Source organism: Heloderma suspectum, chromosome 1, assembly GCF_057233095.1.
Source record: "Heloderma suspectum isolate Gila_16-S chromosome 1, 16-S_ref, whole genome shotgun sequence".
Taxonomy (NCBI): Eukaryota; Metazoa; Chordata; class Lepidosauria; order Squamata; family Helodermatidae; genus Heloderma; species Heloderma suspectum.
In genome coordinates this window covers 373771346-373794705 of record NC_139458.1, presented here as the reverse complement: position 1 = coordinate 373794705, position 23360 = coordinate 373771346, and the positions used below count along the sequence as shown (strand labels likewise).

The 23360-nt window shown below is 43.4% G+C and overlaps 2 protein-coding genes across 5 annotated transcripts in view; one reads left to right on the top strand and one right to left on the bottom strand.

Annotated features, from left to right (window-relative positions):
• Window positions 1–2774, bottom strand: part of CNST (consortin, connexin sorting protein) — a 74899-nt gene extending 72125 nt beyond the window's left edge. The window contains exon 1 of one of the 3 annotated variants that reach the window (XM_084828292.1): window positions 2587–2774. The gene's annotated coding sequence lies outside the window, so the exon portion shown is untranslated. The remainder of the gene's footprint in view (window positions 1–2586) is intronic. The other 2 variants (XM_084828293.1, XM_084828294.1) reach the window with 2 other exon arrangements.
• Window positions 2775–2874: 100 nt separating this feature from the next.
• TFB2M (transcription factor B2, mitochondrial) lies at window positions 2875–18720 on the top strand. Of its 2 annotated transcripts, none has more exons than XM_084828297.1 (8): window positions 2875–3308; window positions 7818–7906; window positions 8160–8313; window positions 9413–9561; window positions 10218–10307; window positions 11908–11970; window positions 12742–12893; window positions 17036–18720. In XM_084828297.1, the coding sequence occupies exons 1-8, from the start codon at window positions 2984–2986 to the stop codon at window positions 17145–17147; spliced, it is 1134 nt and encodes a 377-aa protein (XP_084684423.1). In that variant the 5' UTR covers window positions 2875–2983; the 3' UTR covers window positions 17148–18720. The 2 variants fall into 2 exon arrangements, with proteins under 2 accessions (XP_084684423.1, XP_084684422.1); XM_084828296.1 differs by lacking the exon at window positions 17036–18720 and adding an exon at window positions 13258–14202.
• The last annotated feature ends 4640 nt before the right edge of the window (window positions 18721–23360 follow it).

Below are 23360 nucleotides of genomic sequence, written 5' to 3'. Positions count from 1 at the left end.
TTTTTTCTTGAGAGCTTTGAATCTGAACAGAACAGTACCATGCCACATCACAAACCTCTCTGGAAAGTTTCCTCAGTTTCAAAAGTAGTTTGGCATGTGGCACAGAGTTGGAGGATGCTGCTGCTCAAAAAACACAAACCCAAAGCCTCCTTGGGCATGGAAAACACAGCTAGACATTATTCTTTGGATCCCAGCCTATATCCACTACTGCTCCAAACAAGGCTACTCCAAACAGGCAGAGGGAAATGGATAATTATTTTGTTTTTTGGGGGGTGGAGGGGTGGGAGTGCTCTATAGATACAGGAATAAAATCAAGTATCTTGGGAAAAGGCACAGGAAGGAAAGAAAAGATTTTCAGCCAACATTTAGTGGGCTCCTAATATGAACCATACACCAAATAGTTAACATTCAGGTATTTTTTTTCTATGAACCTTACCAGACCTTCTATACAATACAAAAACAAATATGACTACTATACTTATAAAGATGAGCAACTGGTTGGTACTGCTTTAATAATTACCAATATCCTGCTGTAATGAGACCTCATTTAAAATTACACACAAGTACACAATATGTGCAACAGATTGAATGTAAAGCCTTGCTTTTATGTAAAGACAAAAACAAGCAAACAAAAAGGAAACAAGAAGTCAACCATTATGAAATCTCTTGTTCATATAAAGCCTCCACTTCTGGATTCCCAGGTAGCATTTGAAGAAAATCCTCAGCCCTGAACACTAAAGGTGGATTAGATACAAGTTTTACACTTAAGTTCCAAATGTCACCTGTTGCTCTGCCTCCCCCACACCGACAAAAAATAATCACAAATGTATAGTGAGTGCCCTGCTTATTTTTACTTTTCATCCATTCCGAGTCCTGGAACTAAAGTTGTCCTTTATTCACCAAATTGTAAAGCCCTCTCTGTTAAAAAAAAAAAAGGAAAAAAGATCTCTGCCAAATCTTTGGCCCACTAGGCTAGGGATAAGGGTAGTTTGCAGGCAATCATGAAGAGGAAGACAGTGTTCCAGAATGTACTGGAGCATTCTAACCACTTAGTCATCATTCCTCACTGACCTTTCTGGTTTTAGTTAAATCCCTTACACCCAAATTGACCTGGTAAAGTATGGAATGTGACTAGAACCAAACCCCAACACTAGTATTTCATGTTTCTGAATAGATTGTCAAAGTAATTAAGGCAGGCTTGCAAATAATCCCACAAAAATTACTAGTCTTCTGGGGTCTGTCAAAGGAGGTACTAAGAGCTCTGCTCCTCCTCCAGCAGCCTGCTTGATTTCTGTGGTGGGCTCTGTCCCTCCTCTGCCAGTCCACCCACCTATATACAATTCCTCAGGTTTACCAGGTGAGTGCTTAAATAAAAGGCTGAATTAAGGACAAAGGAAGGACTAGAATATTCTATTATCGTTCCCCATGCTGTTATTTTTTTCAGCTATTACACAGACAGCATTTCCATATAATGAAAAATGTGCACATTGCATTTAGATAGCACATGTTCTTGTGTGCATTTTTGCACAGCTACTTTCGGTAAAAAAAGAAAAGATGCCTGTGCTTCCTGCATATATGTGTAAAATTTGATATTCCTCAAAGTCAGAGACTGGATACTGGGTTAGATAGATCAAAGGTCTGTAGATAGGAACATAGGAAGCTGCCACATACTGACTTGAGTCAGACCATGAGGCCATCTTGCTTGGTATTGTCTACACTGACTGGCAGTGGCTCTTCCAGGGTTTCAGGCAGGAATTCTTTCAGCCCTACCCAGAGTTGAGGTAGATTGAACCTGGGACCTTCTGCATGGAAAGCATGTGTTCTGCTACTGAGCCAGACTGTAACTAGTCCAAGCCCCCGTGAGAGCCAAATTTATAGTGGTTAGTCGTCTTGACCATCAAAATCCTGGATTCAAGCCCAAAGCTCAAGATCACTGCCTCTCAAGACAGTGATCTTGCGAGGCAGAAATGGTGATGGCCGCGCAGGTACGATTGGAGGAAGAACGAGGGACGCAAGCACAATAAGTAAATAAATATTACTGTGCGCTAGGTGCTGTTCGGAAGTGACAATCCCCGCGCGGCGAGGGCTGGCCTGCAAGCAAGTAAATAAATAGGCGAACAGACACAACCACCACCACCAACCCACGTTTAAGCAAAACAGAGACTGGCATGACAAGTAGCGAGGCGGTATGTACAGTGGTTTGACCCATTGTGGCTACTCATGTAGATAAGGGGTGGGGTGGAAGAGGAAGACAGGCGCCCTCAGCCCGGGTCAGCCCTGATATTCTCTTCCTACGGGAATGTCAGGCGGGGCTTTCTTGCCCTCCCCGCTCGTCATTCCAGCCTGACCAGCAGCCCCCCCCCCCCATGTCCTCGCGCGCCTGAGGGAACCTCCCGTGCCACACTCCGTCCCGTCGCCCCCGTTCTCGCCCACCCAGACTCCCCGCGCCCCGTTTCTCTGCCCCTGAAGCCGGGCTCGGTGCTACTCCGCGAGGGCTCTGGAGGCAACAAGCAGCTAAACAACACAGCCGAGAGGGTCCCCCGGCTGCGGAGGCTCGTTTTGGAAGCCTCGCTCGCCTTCGCTCACCGCGGGGCACGGCCGCCTCGGGACGGTTCCGGCGAGCCTCTCGCGCGGGCGCAGCCAGCCTCGAAACGGGCAGTCAAGGAGACGGCACGCGACGCGAAGGTGCCTGTGACCCGGCTGCAGACTCCGGAAAGCGGCGGCGGCGGCGGCGCCAGCAGCAAAAGGTGAGCACCACAGAGCTCCGAGCGCCTAGAGAGGACGCTATCATGGAGGCGGCGGCGGCGGCGGCTAGAGTGTCCCCCAGTAACAGCGTAGCCGGAGCTAAGAGGAAACGGAATTGGTTCAGCCTCTACAGCTGTCCGGGTGCTCCCGCGGTTGTGGGTCTCTGCAAGGTCAGCCACGTGCGGGCCTCGGGAGCTGGAGCGCGTCGCCGGGGAGGGCGCTGCGTTCGACGGCGGCGATGGCGGCCGTGGCGCTGGTCCCTTCTGGCTTGACAGGGCGGCAGTTGACGCTGGCGGCTCGGAGCTTGTCGTCCGGGCTGCGGCTTTCGGCGCGCGGCCTGTCGGGGCAGCGTGAAAGGCGTCACGGCCCGGTCAAGCCCCGCTTCCCGCTGCTGATTCCAGAGGTGGCCGAAACGGCCCGGGTACTCAAGGAGGAGACGCGGCCTCCGCCCCCGCTGCGAAGGTTCATCGCCTGCCCGGAGCTAGCGCGTGCTGTGGTCTCCCGGCTGGAGAACGGGCCAGGCCCTGCGCTGCAGAAAGCCGTCGTGCTGGAAAGCGAGCCAGGTGAGGGCTGCGGGGCGCCCAGCACGCCCCACCCCCGGACCTGTTAGTTCGGCTTCGGCACCCATCGCTACACTGCAGCCCCGTGAGCTTATTGCCAGCGCTCTTAAGTACCATGCCCTCTTTTAAGGGTGCTCTGTTCAGTGAAAAGTCTTCTTGAAGATGCTGGCTATAATATTTATACAGTGCTTTGGAGAGTACACATACATTATCTCGATTATTGCCAGAGCAGTGTTTTAAACAGGGGGCTTTCTGGTTCTTGGCTTTGCATCTTGGCCATTATGCTACAGTACCAGACAGTACTTAGACTTTCCCCTTCAGGTTCTGAGACTCCATTGTTCTTCTCTCTTTTTGTCTTCCCTTTCCCCCTTCTGAAAGGCCACCCACCCCACCCCCAAGGTCTGGCTGCTGGTAAATGTAACACTAAAATTAAATAGTGGGTGCGATCCTCTGCAGTGGCCATGCTGCATATCCAGTGTTTAAGTTCATAGACAGTGCTGTGCAATTGGCCATCCAATACAGTGGAATGCATTTCTTGACATTTGGATTGAGTTAATGGCCCCGCATTGAAATAATGGTAAGGTCTGAAGAAAAACTTTCAAAATGATTGGCTTTATACGTTATCATGGAGCTGTCTTTTAAATTGATCAACAGAGACATGTCATTCATGGTGTAAATATCCCCCAGTCAGTTTTGAATTTATCTTCGGTGATTGCTGGTTTTAAGGGAGAGAAATATGCTGGTAAAACCCCCAAAGTGTATCAAGGTGGTCAGTGTTTTCCCCCAGTCATCAACAATTGAAAAGTTGCGCTTTCAGTAGGCCTTTATCCATATATTGAATCTTAAGCCAGTAGTCGAACATATATAAGTATGCCCTCATCTCATTTTGGAAGTATAGTGGACTTAGAACGCAATCCTATCGATTACGCCCTCGATGCTCGTAAGCCTGCGAACTCAGAAGCTTACGAGTAACCAGTGCAGAGTGGGAGGCATAGCAGAGGGGATCCTCACGTCTGATGTGTTTCCCGCTCTGCATTTTGGTTAGACAGGTTTTTTCACCTGTCTAGCTGGGATGTTTCGGAGGGAGAGGGAAGGAGGCTGGAGAGGACTTGGGGTGCTTCGTAAGTTGGCCTCTCCTGTTTCCTCCCCTCTCTTTCATGACATCAGAGAGGCAGCTGGTGTGGCTGCGAGGGAGCGGGGGTCATGGATTGCTGGGTCAAAGGTCGGAGCACAGTCTCCGACCACGGATCCAGGAATCTGGAGTATCCTATGGCCCCCACAGATGCTGTCTAGAGGCCACAGGATTGCTTCCCACATGCATATTTTATTTATTTATAAAACTTACTCACTTTTCATTACAAAATAATCCCAAAGTGGGATAATGGTAGACTTGGTGTGCAAAATACATTTCTTAGCCGTGATGCATACATTTTGCAAATTTCTGTTCCAAGGTGGCCTGCTAGATAGATTTTAAGAATGTGGAGAACTTCCACATTAATAAAAATTCATATGTTATGCTGTTTCTTACTAAGAGTCATAAAATCAATGTAAGAATTGAGATATCTTTACATTCTGAGCAATCAGATTAAAAGGAAAATTGAAGTTCAGCAACATCCAGAGGGCCACACGTTCCCCATCCCTGTTGTAGCTTAAAGCTTTTACTGACAGGAGATACATTTTGTTGTTGTTGTTGTTGTTCAGTCGTTAAGTGGTGTCCGACTCTTCATGACCCCATGGACCATAGCACGCCAGGCCTTCCTGTCCTCTGCTCTCTCCTGGATACATTTCAAGTTGAGATAAATTTAGAATGGGGAAAAAACTACAAAAGCCAGGAAGCCACCAAATTCTCAGTGGTGGTGGGGGCGGGGTGGGCGCCAGGGGAAGGGGTCATGGCCATCTGAGAAAGCCTGGAGGATGAGATTGGGACACCATGGGCCTGAGGTTCCCCAACCCTGTTGTAAAGGAACTTCTTCATTAGCAAACCCAGATCTCTTTGGACCATTACGGAAGCAAATTCTTTTAATTATTACAGCAGAGGTGGGCAATTTGTGACCCTCCAAATGTTTTGACCTACAGCCTCCATCAGCCCTCATCAAAGTAGTTAATGGTGAGAAATGAGACTTTTAGGCCAAAACATCCAAAGGGCTGCAAGTTGCCTATCCCAATGTATAACTTTAGAGAGAGGCTTACAGCAGGTTTACTTGAAAACAGAAGAGGTGGCAAGAACAGATTAAGAAAAGGTGGCAAGAATACACAGAAGAACTATACAGGAAAGATCTGAATGTCCCTGATAGCCATGATAGTGCGGTCACTGAACTTGAGCCGGACATCCTCGAGAGTGAAGTCAAGTGGGCCTTAGGAAGCATTAGTAACAACAAAGCTAGCGGAGATGACAGTATTCCAGCCGAGCTATTTAAAATCCTAAAAGATGATGCTGTTAAAGTGCTGCATTCAATATGCCAACAAATCTGGAACACTCAGCAGTGGCCACAAGACTGGAAAAGGTCAGTTTACATTCCGATTCCAAAGAAGGGCAACGCCAAAGAGTGTTCAAACTACCGCATAATTGCGCTCATTTCACATGCCAGCAAGGTGATGCTCAAAATCCTACAAGCTAGGCTTCAGCAGTATGCGAACCGAGAACTACCGGAAGTACAAGCTGGGTTTCGAAGAGGCAGAGGAACTAGAGATCAAATCGCCAACATTCGCTGCATCATGGAGAAAGCAGGAGAATTCCAGAAAAAAGTCTATTTCTGCTTCATTGACTACGCTAAAGCCTTTGATTGTGTGGATCACAACAACCTGTGGCAAATTCTTAAAGTGATGGGAGTACCAGACCACCTTACCTGTCTCCTGAGAAACCTGTACGAGGGTCAAGAAGCAACAGTAAGAACCGGACATGGAACAACCGATTGGTTCAAAATTGGGAAAGGAGTACGACAAGGCTGCATATTGTCACCCTGCGTATTTAACTTATATGCAGAGTACATCATGAGAAATGCCGGGTTGGATGAATCAGAGGTCGGAATTAAGATTGCCGGGAGAATTATCAACAACCTCTGATATGCAGACGATACCACCCTAATGGCAGAAAGCGAAGAGGATCTAAAGAGCCTCTCGTTGAGGGTGAAAGAGGAGAGTGCAAAAGCTGGTTTGAAACTCAACATTAAAAAAACGAAGATCATGGCATCTGGCCCCATCACTTCCTGGCATATAGAAGGGGAAGAAATGGAAGCAGTGACAGATTTTACTTTCTTGGGCTCCAAGATCACCGCAGACGGTGACTGTAGCCATGAAATTAAAAGACGCTTGCTCCTTGGGAGGAAAGCTATGGCCAACCTAGACAGCATAGTAAGAAGCAGAGACATCACCTTGTCGACAAAGGTCCGTCTAATCAAAGCTATGGTTTTCCCAGTAGTAACGTATGGCTGTGAGAGCTGGACTATAAGGAAGGCTGAGCGCCGAAGAATTGATGCTTTCGAACTGTGGTGCTGGAGAAGACTCTTACGAGTCCCCTGGACTGCAAGGAGGTCAAATCAGTCCATCCTAAAGGAAATCAACCGTGAGTGCTCACTGGAAGGACAGATACTGAAGCTGAAGCTGAAATATTTTGGCCACCTAATGCGAAGAGAAAACTCCCTGGAAAAGACCCTGATGCTGGGAAAGACTGAAGGCAAAAGGAGAAGGGGACGGCAGAGGATGAGATGGCTAAATAGCATCACGGATGCAATGAATATGAACTTGAGCACGCTCCGGGAGAGAGCGCAGGACAGGAAGGCCTGGCGTGCTATTGTCCATGGGGTCACGAAGAGTCGGACACGACTGAACGACTGAACAACAACAACAACTTGAAAACAACTCACAATGAGCTCAGGGGGACTTATTCCCAGGTAAGTATTCATAGGATTTAAGCTTTAGAGTTAAAAAAAAAAAAAAAAAAGTATTTCTCCCTCTTGAAATTTCACTGCATTTCTTGCAACTGGTTTGCACCTTTATGCTTGTAATGAGGCTTACTATAATATGTAGCAAGCAAAGTGTAAAACCCTGTTGTTGTTTTTGTTACTATTTATTCCAGGTATTTATACACTGCTTCTCATGCAGACCTCACAAAGTGGTTTACATAAAGAAGTTAAAACAATGAGCATCAGTAGCAATTATAAAATAAGACAGAAGACAAACATGTATTTGCCTGAAGAAGCTGTTTCTGTTGCTTCTCCCCTCAGGGCAAGATAGTTCTTCAGAAGAACCTTTGGAGGCAGGTGGGGAAGGGTGGGGCCACCACTGGGAGCTGGATAGCAGTAGTTTGCCAAGTTGTTTCTGGTCCTTCTCCCTTCCTCTCAGTACATGATGATTCTCACTGTAATACATGAGTGGTTTAGCATATTTACATCAGTCTTTTGATAACTTAAAGGTTCTTGGTTGTCAACTCTCTCAGACTAAAACAGTGTTTAATTCTAATGTTGATAAACTAACTTCAGGGCAAAGCATAACACTCTGCCTTTTTTTTTTAAGGACCTGGAGTCTTGACTCGAACACTGCTCAATGCTGGTGCCCATGTGATAGCTCTAGAGAGTAATAACTCCTTTCTTCCTAACTTAGAGGTGCGTATGTTTGTTTTATTTAATTCATCATAGATGGCTGAAATTTGTAGCTAAACCAGAAGATAAGGTTCCAGGATAAATCCCAGCATCTCCAGGATTTTGGGTAGCAGGGCAAGGAAAACCACTGCCTGAGACTGTGGAAAGATCGTCCCACTGAGTAGACAGTATTAGGCTATCAGGGCAATGGACTGACTCGGCCAAAGGCAACTTCAGATGTTCCTATGATACAACCTAATTGTTTGTTTGTATTTAGTCTCTAAAGAAGAACTTAGATGGCCAACTAGAAGTGGTGCATTGTGACTTCTTCAGATTGGATCCTATCAGTTCTGGATTAATAAAGCCACCTTTGATGTATTCTGAGAGACTTTTTGAAAATTTGGGCATCTTGCCTGTTCCTTGGACAGCAGGTAAATTATAACTTCAGCATGTGAATTGTGGATAACCAGAGGGCCAATATTTAATTGTCATTTAATATTTTCTGTTTGGTGGACTTGAGGTGAATTATGTTCGGATTGAAGTTCATAAATTAGACCAGTATTGGTATAAAAACAGCAACAATTGAATGCAGTGTAAAATGGAACCAGTTAAAACATCTTCACATTTTTCCAAAAGGCTTTTCTTTTTCTTTTTTTGAAAGAGGAAATCCTTCATGGGTTTCCTAAAAACACTACCCCCAAAATGAGGGTTCCATAGCTAGCTGCCTTGGGAACTGTTATGATTGAAAGGTGGTCTGTAAATATAAAAATAATTAGTGTCACCATGATGTGGTGACCCCTATGGTTTGGCAACCTAGCCTCTGATAGAGCATCCCAGTTCACATGACATCCAGGCTCATTGAGGGTTGTTTAATCCCCATTGAGCCATGGCATGTGCCAAGCGACATTTTGAATATGCTGATGAGGAGGTTTCTGTGTCATGCGAACCTGGCCACCATGGGTTATTTGAGGCTAAAACAAGCCTTGCATATCCCTACTACAAACTGAGGGTTGTTTAACCCTCAAACAACCCACGGTGTCTGGGTTCGCACGACATGGCAACCCCCCAATTGGGGGTTGCATATTCAAAATGTTGGCTGCAATGCAGCTCATTGGGGGTTAAACAACCCCTGATGAGCCTGGCGTTCCATGTGAACTGAGTCAGCATCTTTAGAGGCTCTAAGGTCGTCTTCTCCAACCTGGTGTCCTCCAGATGTTTTCAGCGTCAGCTCCTATCAGCCCCAACCAGCATGGCCAGTGGTCAAGAATGCCGGGAATTGTGATGCAAAACATCTGGAGAGCCCTAGGATAGGAAAGACTGCTCTAAGAGGAGGGTTCACATGAGGAGGCATAAATAAGCAAGATTCAAGGCATATTAATGAAGCAGGGGATACTTTAGTAACTATTTTGTTGTTGCTGTCTTAAGTCATTCATTTTGTTACGATCATTTTATCTAATTTAGTATTAGGGTTGCTGAGGTAGTGCCATACATACTGTAATTTTCATACATCTTGGTGCATTTTCAAAACAGATATTCCTGTAAAAGTGATTGGAATTGTCCCTCAAAAAAGGGAAAGGAACCTGCTTTGGAAGCTTATCTATGCCTTATATGAATGCAATTCTATATATAAATATGGAAGAATAGAACTCAACCTATTTGTCAGTGAAAAGGAGTACAAGGTATTTATGTACATGAAATTTTGCTAATGGGTCAATTGATATGTTTTTTAATTAACTATAATTTGTAAATGCTATTTTTAATGTGGTATGTTTATGTATTAATTTGGTTGGTTTAGACTGAAATCTAAAAAAATTTGTGCTATACAGAAATCATTTTATCGATATCTATTTTGTACCATCATATATTAAAGATACTAATGAATTTTTTTTAGTGAAAATTGAGGACCTGAACAAAGAATACAAGTTCAATAACTTGTTGGGGGCAACAGCGGGGAGGAAGAATAAATTCTGCTAATGGTATCAATTCTACTGGTGGAGGGACACTGTTGGATTCAGCTTTCTGTACCTTAAAATTATAGCAACTGTTCTGGAAGAAAAGGAAAAGTACTAAAGAAATATTAAAATTGAGTTGGCGTGTACAATTTCATATCTCAGCTCATGACTGTTATTGGAACACTTCTGTTGTGCCACATAAGAGCTTCTAGTATGACCTCTGACAGTCTACAGATGAAATTAGATTTCTGCCTTGATATAACTTTTAGATGCTATTTGGAACTTCCTGCCTTTATCAAGCTTTCAGGTTTCTATTTAGAGAGCTTTTATGATAAAATCAGAAATGTTGTATAAAATATAACTGCTGGTTTTGTCTTTGCCAGACTCTTGTTGCAAAGCCTGGAGAAACAAGAATTTATCAAGCACTAAGTGTAATTTGCCAAACAGCCTGTGATATTCAGCTTCTGCATATGGTGAGTTTTTAGTGCATCTAGACAGTGTTCACACGCAATTACCAATCATGGCTTAATTAATTAACCTATGGTTGATCGGAGCTTCATGGGAGTGGGTACACAGCTTCCCTCGCCCTTGCATTTGTCACTTCCTCTTTGCATCTGGTTTAGAAAACTCGGCAACAAATCATGGGTTAAAACTCTGGGTTGCTTACTCCTCAGCAACCCCCAGACTTCCAGGTTGCTTGTCATGCTGAACAACCTAGGAATGGGGTGTTCCTGGGTTGTTTTCTAATTTGGATGCAAAGCAGAAGCAGCAAATGAGCGGGAGGCAGCATGCTCCTGTACAGCCCCGACAACCATGGGTTAGATAACTCAGAGGTTGTTGTTACGTGCAAACTGTACCATAATGTATTATGTATGTATTTATTCAGCCAAAAACGGTTCCAAGCAGCTTACATATAATGAGTAAAGCAGGCTTACAATCTAAAAAGACATCACACAAGGAATAAGGAATGGGGAGGAAGCGGGCGGGGGAGTGGGGAATTGAACTCTTTCAGCAGAGTTGATTATGCCTGCTGGTAGTAATGATTTGTAATATGAACTTATCGGTCTTGTGGCACTTAATTGTAATTTGATACCAAATTATTTTGGATGTGCTGTTCAATTGCCCAACTGCAAGCTTAAGACTTGGCTGGGATTTACACCTCTTCCCACCATGTGCAAGCAGGACGTGCTTCCTCCTACTCACGAGTGAGGATGCCCTCGTGGAAGGGGTGGGGAACCATTTTCAGCCTGAGGACATTGGGGCCATATGCCAGCAGTGGATGGGGTCACTGACCAAAGTGGATGGAGCCATTGCTGGCATGCCCTCCCCCCACACACACATTCACTCCAAGCAAACCAGCTGAGGAGGGTGGGGCATTTTTCCTGTCCACTTTGAGAGGCTACTTCTCAGTGCTGAGCAGTGAAAAAGGACTCACAACCAGATGGTGCAGGCCTGGAGAGAGGGGACAGACCCTGGCAAAGAAACTTGTGGTCTGCATGTGGGCCATAGTTTCCCGATACTGCTCAGGAGAGTCCTGTGACCTTGCTGGGATGCTGCTCAGGGGGTGTGGAACATGACACAGCAGGGGGAGTAGCTTCATCGCTCTTGCATAAGAGGAAGCTCACCCGCAGTGCTTTAGATCCCACTCTGCCATAATGCCTCAAGAAATTATTTTGTCTTTTCCCTAGCACTTACCAGAGAATACAAGTAGTTGCATTCCTAGACTAGGAGCCAAAGGGCTGCATGTTCCTGTGTGATCTGATCACTACAAACCTTGTTGGGAGGGCTTTGTGCTGCCCTCAGAAGTCAGTGCTGAAAGTTAGGGGATCTTCCAGAAGGGAACATGGGCTGCTTCGTTGTACATATGTATAAATACATTGCCAGATCTTTTTTGAACCAACTAATATTCAGTATGCTGGCTGTATACTTCCCTTCAACTCTTACTTCAGTCTTTCTTCCAAATCTAAGTCTCATACTTCAATACCATGATGTTTTTCAATACCGTGACGTGTTGACTGCTAGTGTGGCTTCAAAAATCCTACCTAACTTCCATTGTTGTTCCCTTCCTTCTAGGAGCCTTGGTCTTCATTTTTAACTAATTCAAGAAACGGTGGACTTTCTATACCAAAGAGTGTGGTAAGCTTACATTCCTGAATGCTGAGTAAATACAGTGAGAATGTTTGAGTTCAGTATTTGCATCTTTAAAACAAACATTTAATCTATACTAATGCAATTGGGAAGGAAAGTTCTCCCATTCACAGAGCACACTATACTGGCAATTTTGGAAATCCAGTTGTTTGCCTTGATGCAGAACATCAAGTGGACTAGTCAAGATGCATTAAACTCCCTCTTTCCTGAACCTTGTGATTTTGAGACAGAAAGATGTTGCATCCCTTTGGGTTAAGCAGCTAAATGCCAAGAGCCGAAGCTTTAATTTAAAATGCCAGACCATTATTTTAGTGAGAGGTTGAAAGACTCATTTGACTATGCACTTAGTAGAGCAATGAACTTTCAGTCCCCAAAGTGCTTTTTGCATAAGCCAAATCTATATAGGTGGGGTAGGTGCCAGTGGGACAGTTTGAAAATCTAGATTGTAAAACTTTGTTTGTTGCTTTAGTTATGCAATAATTGTCACATTCACTGCCATAGAATGTGGGGAATGTTCACATTTCAGCAGATACCATGCCTTCATATCGACACAAATTTAGAAGAATAATCAGGTTTATGCAGTGAAACAGTTTTTTGTACTTTGTTCAAATTTCTAATGATGTTTTCAGGTTAAAGTAATTTAAAAAACTATTTTAAAAGGTTGCAGATCCATATGCCCTCCAGAAGAATATTCGCTGAAATGCACATGAATTAAATTCTTGAATTAAAATGTTTTTAATTCTTTTGTTTTGCATGCAGTTGCTGCAGAATGACCACTTATGCTTAGTTCAGCTGACACCCCGGAAGGATTTATTTACAGAGAGCTTGACAACCACTAATTCAAGCATATTTATTGTGATGGTAAAACAATGTCTTGCCAAATGCAAGACTAAACTAATAGATAAACTAAAGTAAGTAAAGGTAATTTTTGTCACTTGACAACCAATGCAGAAAAGTATTTAGCAGAATATGGTAGTTGTTTAAATCTGAATAATGGCATTGTTGCTGGGTGCTTCCAAGATAACTGGCTATGAATACACAGGACTTCCTCAGTAACAGGGAGACCCTCCCTTTCATTTAAGCAAGGTGCTGCAGTCACATATTCAAGGTGGCTTCACTGCAGCATTCCAGAGCCTAATTATCGTTCCTGGCAGCTACACCAGCCATTCCTGGTGTACCTTAATACCTTGTTTTAATAAGGTATTAAATCCTTTTGGAGAATCATTATTCTTAACTATTTCATTGTGACTAATTTTACAAAATCTTGCCTTTTAGTTTATGGAGTTCCGAGAGCGGGAAGAAACTGTTGAGACAGTTAGAGATACCAGAAAACATTACAACGGGTAGTTTATACCCAGAACAGTACAAAGCTCTTTTTGAGGTTATGGAACAATCTAATGAATTTGACCAAAGCTGGCTTTACGAAGATGATTCCTTAGAAGATAACAGGGGCATAAATGTTTAAAGTGAAGCCTGTTTATATTGAAGAGAGTCACTTTATGGCTTGGAATATAGGATAAAGAGTTCTGAAATCTCTTTATTGATGAAGATAATTTCTATCCAAATGATAATACCTCTTGAAAATCCAAGACCCTATAGATGCAAGCAAGGGCAACATGATGGTTCCTGCATGGATCATTTTGAAGCTGCTGAATTTTCTAAGATGAAAAGGCAAAATCTTGTTTTACCCCCTAAATATTGTAATGAGTGAACTCCCATTTTTAGCCATTGCATTGTACCTGTGCTACATTTGGAAAACAGGTCAAATACGGTATGCTTTGCAGTTCGTTTAAAAAATAACTGCAACAAAACTAAAAATGTATAGGCTCACTGTGTGTGAGAACCATTTTTCAGAAAAACGGGTACTCTAAATCAAAATTTTGCCAAAGCAACAAGGAACAAAAGTCACAAGAGGCAAAGGCAGCAAGGAAATGTGCATTTCTGGTTTAAAGGTTTGTTTTCAGATACTTGAGTTACACAGGAATTGCCCAAAACATAGTAAAATGTCTGCGGACGTGCACATGTATATAGTATAACTTTATATATAATATAAAGTGGATATACCTCAATTATCCTGTTTTCTGTTTAGGACTTTCACTGCATTGTAAATGTAAGAGTTTTGTCTCGTCACAAACCTCTTCCTAGTGTATAAAACTGTAAATATTAAAAGTGCAGTAAAATTATTTCTATCTAGTCAAAATACTAATACTTTTATCTGATTTCCTGTGTTTGTTGTTGTTCAGTCGTGTCCGACTCTTCGTGACCCCATGGACCATAGCACACCTTCCTGTCCTGCGCTCTCTCCCGGAGCATGCTCAAGTCCATATTCATTGCATCGGTGATGCTATCTAGCCATCTCATCCTCTGCCGTCCCCGTCTCCTTTTGCCTTCAATCTTTCCCAGCATCAGGGTCTTTTCCAGGGAGTTTTCTCTTCGCATTAGGTGGCCAAAATATTTCAGCTTCAGTATCTGGCCTTCCAATGAGCACTCAGGGTTGATTTCCTTTAGGATGGACTGATTTGACCTTCTTGCAGTCCAGGGGACTTGTAAGAGTCTTCTCCAGCACCACAGTTCGAAAGCATCAATTCTTCAGCGCTCAGTCTTCCTGTGTATCTATATTTCCTGTGTATCTATATCTTTCTATCCAGGCCCTGGATATTTCTGTTGAATGGCAGAATAGAAATTTCTTTAGAGTTGGATCCAGAGAAATGTGCATGGAATGGGTCTTGGAGAACTTGACTTCCCTTCCTCCCTCTAGCAGCCCCAGCATCTTCTGAAGGTTGGGGGCTCTTGCTGTGTGGGGTGGATTGTGGTGCAAAGGAGGAATGGGGATCAGCCCCCTGAACCATAGCCCACCTCGCCAGCAATAAGCCCAAATGCTCAGATGTTGCGGGGGGGGGGGGGGGTTGCCAGAGGAAAGAGGGTAGGAGGTCACTTTTTACTAGCTCCATATCATGTGCATTTCTCTGAATCCAACCCATAATAAATACCAAATCCAAATTTTATTACATTCTAGCCAATCAGGCTTTAGTACACAATCATAAAAACAAGTCAAACACATAATAAGACAGTAATTAAAATGAAATGGAAGAGATCAATACTATCAACATAAGAACATGCTATGAAACTGAGGGTCATTAGATTAATGTACATTATGTACATTAAGAACAGGCAGCTTGGCATACTTAGCAGTTCGATATGATACATAATAATCTAATCCTTCTAGTAAAAATACAGTTTTCTTTAGAGGGGAATAATCTCTAACACTATCAATAAGGGGGTCCAGATATTGAGTTCTTAGATCTGAATACAGAGGGCATTATAGGAAGAAATGGAGTAGGTCCTCTGTCTTGAAGCCATTAAGGCACTCTCTATTTGTATTTGGTAAACTAGCATGGTGCCCTTTGACTTCCATCAGTGGTAAAGTATCCAGTCTACATTTGCTTAAGAGTCTCTTGAAGTCATGCAGGCAGGTGGAAGCTAAATATAGGGGCAGTTTCCCAGGATATACAGTAAAGTTTTTATACAGTACATTAGAATGACAGTTGAATGCTAATGTGCTAGTATCCTGGAAACCAATTGTCAGTGCCTTGGCGGCCTCTCAGTAGATTCCAATAGCCAATTCAAGACACAGACGAAAGGATTTCTTTTCAAAGCTTTAATCCTTTTTCAACTTAATGACTCTTTCAGATGCTAATCACCAGCGACTAAAGCAAGGAACAGCAGAGTGGCCTAAGCTTCAAGTAGGCAGTTGATCCCCGTTTGAAAGAGAGTCACTTGAAGACCCAGAACTTATGGGCTAGAGAGAGATCCTCTTTCCTTTGGGTCCATGGGAGGTGGCCGTTGCTTGCGTGCCAAACGGGCACTATGCCTCCTTTCCATGCCCTCCATCTCTCGTCGCTCTTTGCGTCTGCGTTGAGCATCTAAGAAGCCCCCCTCCCACACGCCCTCACTACCAGGGTCAGTATCTCAGGAATGCTGGCAGGAGGAATCTCTGCCAGGTGCTGTGCCTGTGAGGGATGAGCTGGCTCCTCTCCCACGGATTGCTGTTCCTCCTCAGAATCCGAACTGCTCTGAGGCTGTCTGGACTCAGTTTCCACCCCGACATCAATATCAACTAGGCACCTTGCAACTTCTAGTCTGGCGCTATTATAGCCCTTTGCAGCCAAATAACGTACTGAAAATCCCAACTCAGATATAAGGTGGCCAATTTTAGTAGCCTGTGATTCTGGGCCCATTTCTTCATATGCCATTAAGACAAGAGGAGTGGCCTGTTGTAAAATTCCCTTGAGCCAGTAATAAATGGCTGCTTTCTGGACCAAAGTTCTCACTGAACAGCAGGCAGACTCCAGGCGTACCACTGCTTTAGAAGTAGATCTAGGGATGTCCAGGGCTGTTGTTAAGAATTTGTGTTGTACTGAATCCAGCACTACAGTGTTTGAATGAACCCACACAGCTGCCCCATACAAAAGCTGGGGCAACAGCTTAGATTTATAGAGCTCAAGAAGGGGTGCTACTAGCCTACCACCAAGTCTAGCCACATAATGAAAAATAGCATTAGCTGTTACGTTGGCTGTTGACACCGTAGTTTTCAGGTGGGCAGTCCAAGATCCCGAATTCTGTATCGTTACACCCAGATATTTATACGAACTGACTTGCTCTAGCTGCTGGGAGTCTAGCTGCCAACAATATTTCTGCCTTCTCTTTCCAAGGACCATTATTTTAGTTTTAGAATAGTTGACATCTAAAAGTTCTTTTCTACAATATACACCTAGGGCTCTCAACAGCCTTTGCAGCCCCACCTCTGTATATGAGAGAAGACTGGCATCATAATAAATACATAAAGGTAAAGGTGTCCCCAACCAGTCATGTCCGACTCTAGGGTGTGGTGCTCATCTCCATTTCTAAGCCGAAGAGCCAGCGCTGTCCAAAGACGCTTCCGTGGTCATGTGGCCGGCATGACTGAATACCGAGGTGCACGGAATGCTGTTACCTTTCCCGCCGAAGCGGTACCTATTTATCTACTTGCAATTTCTTGCTTTCGAACTGCTAGGTTGGCAGAAGCTGGGACTGAAGACAGGAGCTCACTCCGTCACGCAGCACTCGGGTCTCGAACTGCTGTCCTGCTTACCTTCTGGTCTGCGATTCAGCGTCTTAACCACTAAGCCACTGCGGCCCCATAATAAAAACATTCATATCCAGAATTTACTTGAGCAGCTTTGACTTCGGTAGGGAAGCAAATCCTACCTCTGTGGAGATGCTGTTTGTGCTGTTGAGGAAGTAATGTATAATAAAGTCAGAGATAGGTGTCTGGCAGATGTGAGAAAATATCAAAATGGAAGAACTTGAAATAACTCCTGTAATAATAATTGTGATGGTAAAAAACTGGAATCAATGTTTTTAGAAATGTTTGGAAAAATCTACTTTATTTAAAGTGTGTTGGATCCAGAACAACACTTCTTTCCAGAACAGGGCACGTCAGCAGAGCTCACAGAAGGGAGCTCCGCTGACCTGCCCTGTTCTGGCAACTGGTGAAGGGAAACTAGACATCTCTCATGTGGAGAACAATCCATCACTCCAAATCACAATCTGATTGTATTTTAATTCATTCGCTGCTTTGCGGTCAAAAAGCAGTATATAAAGTTTTTAAAACAGTAATCCTGTAGAATATGATTTGATGCCTCTAGATTCAAATATTGGTGCTCCAGCATATCATTTTATTTCTGAAATACTGATCTAACATACAAGGTCAATATCCTGTGCTGCTGCGCTTCTACTAGTTCTGTTGCGCCAACAGAACAGACTGCTAGCGCAACAGGAACTAGCGGTTCCTTAAACCAGAGGAAGCTCTTTTACAGAATCTCTTCCTCTTGTGCAAGTGAGCAGTGCTAATGTTAAAAAATGTGGTGAATGTTGAGAACGTGTGGAAATTCTAGTTTTGTGCAGGGGACTGGGCAGGAGGGTGGAAAATTGGTGTGGAGATAACATTTGTCAGCCTAATGGTGCTGGGAACACACTGAAACTACATTGGAAGTTCTGCTGAACATTAACAACAGAACCTGAGTAGGTCATCTAGCTAATTGCTCTTAAGTTATACCTGATTTACGGTGACCCATATTAATAGTACCACGACCATTTTCTTTGTTTTTGTTTTGTTTGCTTTTTGAGAGAGAAAAGGTTGGGTGATAAAAGGCAGAACTACCTATTATAACAACCACCAGGCTCCTTCCCCAACACCCTTGGAAAAATTAATTTTTAATTTTACAACACGGCTAAACTGCTTAGAAAACTTTGATGTCTGTTTCATTATTTAATGAGAGGCAGTTTTCCTTTGAGAGTAAGGAGTCATATTGTATTACAAAGTAGAATCAATTGCCTGTAGCAAACACTACTCTTAGCAATATGATCTCATTTGTGTACTATACAATGTCATGCCAGTAAGCCACAAAAGAATACTGAATAGAGCCACAGTATGCTTGTTTATCATTGAAGGTCAGCTGGAAATCTAAAACATTACACTGATCAGCCAGAGGTACTTATTAATTAAAATATACAGAGACTGAAACTGCATAAAATGAACAACCTGAAATAGTCTGAAATGCTTCTAATTTCACCCAAGTAAAATTTTACCTGTAGAGTAAATTAAAATAATTATATTTAAGTTCAGAACTGAGTTAGGCTGTAATGTTTGTTTAAAAAAAGAAAGAAAACATCTCAGTACCTTAAATAACTTATTTTAAAGATCAGCTTTTGTGGACAGCAACTATTTTTTAAAAGATTGAATTACCTGTCAAGTTTACCTCTGAATATTAATATTTAAATCAAAGTGTGGAAAATATTTAAGGATTGAGAAATTATGCTGTGGTGCCACCTAGCTGTTGCTTGGCATGTGTGCTAGTTCTGTTTTTAGGGAAGGAACAACTTGACGTTTCTATAAAATCTAAGCAACTAGTGTAAACGTTAACGGAACTTTGGACTTTTCAGGACAGATACAAATTCTAGGACACAGTAATCCAAAATAATATAACAATCTAGCAGTTTATCGTTCTTATTTACAGGAAAAATATGGAAACATCCTAAATTTATTACATTTCTTTTTATCTTGTCCTTCATCCCAGGGGTTCAGAGTAGCATAAGAACATAAGAAGAGACATGCTGGATCAGACCAAAGGCCTATGTAGTCCAGCATTTTGTTCCTATACTTGTCCCAACTAGATGCCTATGAAAAAATCACAAGCAGAGCTTGGGCACAATAGCACCCTCTTGCTTGTGTTCCTCAGCAGCTTGTATTCAGAGGTGTAGTGCCTCTGATACTGGAGGTAATTATAGCCATTGATAAGACTTTTCCTATATGTATTTGACTAATCGTCATTTAATGCTATCCAAGTTGGTGGCTGTAGCTTCATCTTGTGGAAATTAATTCCGTACCCTAAGTGGGGTGTTCCTACCTGGGGCATTAACTCAGACTTATCCCAATTAATGGTATAACCAGAAAGAAGCCTAAGGAGCAATCCTATGGCCACTAGACACTGTCTAGAGGGCCATAGGATATGCTCATTTCCAGGAACCGACCTCCCGGAAAACCGACCGCTTCTCTCATCTGCACTGCCTCAGAGGCAGAGTGGGGAAGCCCTGTCCTCCAAACTCGCAAGAGGAGTGCACAGCGACTGAAAAGGGGCAGGGCTGGGGGGCGTTCTGGGGCGGGGAGAGTGGAGCTGCATGTACAACGCTTCAAATGTGTCATGCGGCAACTTCCTCTCCCACTGAGCACCCCCACTACTAGACAGCTGAAAACGGCTGTCTAGTGAAAAATAGCAAGGCAGGAGAGGAACGATGCCTCTCCTGCCCTGCTTTGGATAGGCAGTCGTCTCTGAGGTCGGAGGCGGCCACCTATCTTGATAGGATTGCACCCTAAAGGTGTTAACGTTATCAACTGTGGGTTTGGGAATAAAAGATGTATCATCTGCATATAATGTTTATATTCAGTCACACCATAAATTAACCCCGGAATATTGTTGTTCTGCCAAATGGCAGAGGCTAGCAGTTCTAAACAGAGATAAAAATCAAAGGAGAAAGTGGGCATCCTTGCCTAACACATCTGTCTATATTAAATGCAGCAACAAACTTGACATAGGGTGGAAGAAATCAAGAAAAAATCTATTATAATTTTGACGGAGAGATGAGAAAAATGTATAGTTGTGGTCTTCAGGATGAAGGACATGCCACATGTTTACCAATTCCTGCTCTGCCATGTATGCCCTCAACATTTTCCCGACAATAGATTTGAGCTTACACGGGGCATTGGAGGGGATGTTCTTGTCTAATACTGGGTCCATAATATCAAAGTCCCCACCCAGTATTAAGTGATCATAGGTGAGAGTTTAAATGTTGAAAACAATCATGAAAAGCTATCAAGGAATCTATTAGGACTTTACAGTATATGTTGACTGGCCAGTGTTGCACTGTATCTGCACCACCGGAATAAGAAAAAGTCTTTCTGAATCAGGAGCTATGTCTAAGACTGTAAGCTGGGCTCTTTTGTGAGTATGGCCACTCCTTTGATTTTTTTTTTTTTTTGAAGACCCACTGGCATAGACTTTGCCAGTCCATTCTTTGCAAAGCTGAAGTAGGGAGCTGAGTGTCCTGAAAGAGACTACATCAGCCTTCAGTTTAGTGACAGTCTGTTTTCTTGTGTTAGGGGTACATTTCAAATGACAGTATTAATGCCATGGCATGGCAATTTAAGACTAGAGGGAAACACAGGAGTGGTACAAGGAAAAAAAAGTATGCAGTGGCAACTTGGAAGCCAATGAAGTAGACAACCCAGACACAGCCATATTGACTTCATGTGGTCTGCTAGTAGTGGAGCCTAAAACAGTGATTATGCACATAAATATTTAAGCAAATCAGAAGGTTGCAAAGAAATTACACTGTGCAGGATAATAGCACAAATATTAAAACAGAATAGAATAATTTTTAGATAAATATGCAATAGGGATATTATTGTATTAATGTTGGTCATATTGATATCATTCTAACCATCTGTCTCATCAGCTAATATTGGGGAATGATGAAGGTGGACAGGAAAGTGAGAAATAAGGAAAAAAAGGAGGGACACACCCATGGAGGCTGTTATAATAGTCCTAATAGAACAAATAGCTGGGGCAGGGGGTGGGGTGTCAGACAATGCATTGCACAACTCGGTAGCCCAAGGGTGGGAAACATGTGGCCCTCCCTGATGATACTGGATTGCAACTCCCATTATCCCTATTAACTATGCGGCTAGGGCTGATGGGAGTTGCAGTCCACCAACATCTGGAGACCACACATTCCCCATCCCTGCTGTAACTCCCCCCCCCACCACAACAAACAGGAGACTAACATTATCTAGGGGGTGATCCCATAGAATACTTTAAGGAAAATAACCAGTTCATTATGCATATCCCCTATTCTCACTCCTCCATCAGGGTGAGCTGGCACAAGGTCTAATGTTAGCAAGAAATAATCTGCTACTGCCAGCTCTTTAAGAATCTTCAGGCAGACATTATGGTCCCAAGACATCATTCGTGTGCCAGTAAAAGCTCTCTTGGAATCCATTACATCCTTGACATATTGTGGAAAAAGCTTGATCTGAATTTTTAGAGCTCCATCTCAGTTTGCCCTTTACTCTGGCTCATTTGAAGAAATCTACTTTAACAGGGAACCTTAAGAACCTTACAACAAAGGCCCTCAGGTGAACTACCTCTTGGAAGTGGGGGGCAGGGAGGTGATGTGCTTCCTCAATGTTAAAAACATATTCTGCTGTCAAGGAGAGTATGTTTGTAATGAAGATAGTGGGATTCCCATTCCTTCCATTCTCTAAAGCCCAACATTCACAAATTGCAGACATGACGGCACTCCAGATCTGCTCATTTGGAACACTTCATTGTCTGCTTGTTGATATCTTTACAGATCTGTTGTAGTGTGCTCTTTGTCCTTCATTTTGGAAACATGTATTTCCACTGTGCCCAGACGAGGTTGAATTTGATCTACAGAGCTTTGTAGGGTTGAAACCGCAGATGTGATGGTGGCCACGTCTGCCAAGATTGCAACAGAGAGGGAATGTTGTCAAGTGAGCTTGCTGGATTTGTAACATTAGGCTGCACTGAGCTCCTGGTATCTCTGTGCATTTCCTTCTCTGCTCTTATGTGGTGCCAGGGTGGCCAAGGCGGCCTGTGAAACTATTTCTTTCACAGTAAAGATTAAGCCAACCCCTACTGTAGCTTTAAAAAAAGTCAGTAGAACTTAATAGAAGTTCAAAACAAACAAAAAAGAAAACAGAAACCTTAGCAGCTGGAAATTTAGTAGGATCAGTGAAGGCTCTGGAGCTGCTGTTCTCTCTTACGGTGCCATCTTGACCAGAAGCCCTTCAACTTGTATTCTCATAAAACCCCTAAAATTAGGTTAGACTGAAATGGTAATCAATCCAAAGTTACTCTGTTGTTCAGTCGTTAAGTCATGTCCGATTCTTCGTGACCCCATGGACCATAGCACGCCAGGCCTTCCTGTCCTCTGCTCTCTCCTGGAGTGTGCTCAAGTTCATATTCATTGCATCGGTGATGCTATCTAGCCATCTCATCCTCTGCCGTCCCTTTCTCCTTTTGCCTTCAATCTTTCCCAGCATCAGGGTCTTTTCCAGGGAGTTTTCTCTTCGCATTAGGTGGCCAAAATATTTGAGCTTCAGCTTCAGTATCTGTCCTTCCAATGAGCAGTCAGGGTTGATTTCCTTTAGGATGGACTGATTGGACCTCCTTGCAGTCCAGGGGACTCGTAAGAGTCTTCTCCAGCACCACGGTTCGAAAGCATCAATTCTTCGGCGCTCAGCCTTCCTTATAGTCCAGCTCTCACAGCCATACATTACTACTGGGAAAACCATAGCTTTGATTAGACAGACCTTTGTCGGCAAGGTGATGTCTCTACTTCTTACTTTGCTGTCTAGGTTTGCCATAGCTTTCCTCCCAAGGAGCAAGCGTCTTTTAATTTCATGGCTACAGTCACCGTCTGCGGTGATCTTGGAGCCCAAGAAAGTAAAATCTGTCACTGCTTCCATTTCTTCCCCTTCCATGTGCCAGGAAGTGATGGGGCCAGATGCCATGATCTTAGTTTTTTTAATGTTGAGTTTCAAACCAGCTTTTGCACTCTCCACTTTCACCCTCAACAAGAGGCTCTTTAGATCCGCTTCGCTTTCTGCCATTAGGGTGGTATCGTCTGCGTATCTGAGGTTGTTGATAATTCTCCCCTTCATAGATCACTGCCTTGTTGTGGCGAAGGGGCTTGCGTAACTCAGTGAAGCCATAAGCTATGCCGTGTAGGGCCACCCAAGACGGACAGGTCATGGC

Excerpts from the sequence above, each read along its gene's own strand:
- TFB2M (XM_084828296.1), top strand. The coding sequence starts at position 2,984 with ATGGCGGCCGTGGCGCTGGTCCCTTCTGGCTTGACAGGGCGGCAGTTG. Across the intron at positions 9,562-10,217 it reads TCAGTGAAAAGGAGTACAAG|ACTCTTGTTGCAAAGCCTGG; the intron begins GTATTTATGTAC and ends TGTCTTTGCCAG. Across the intron at positions 10,308-11,907 it reads ATATTCAGCTTCTGCATATG|GAGCCTTGGTCTTCATTTTT; the intron begins GTGAGTTTTTAG and ends CCTTCCTTCTAG.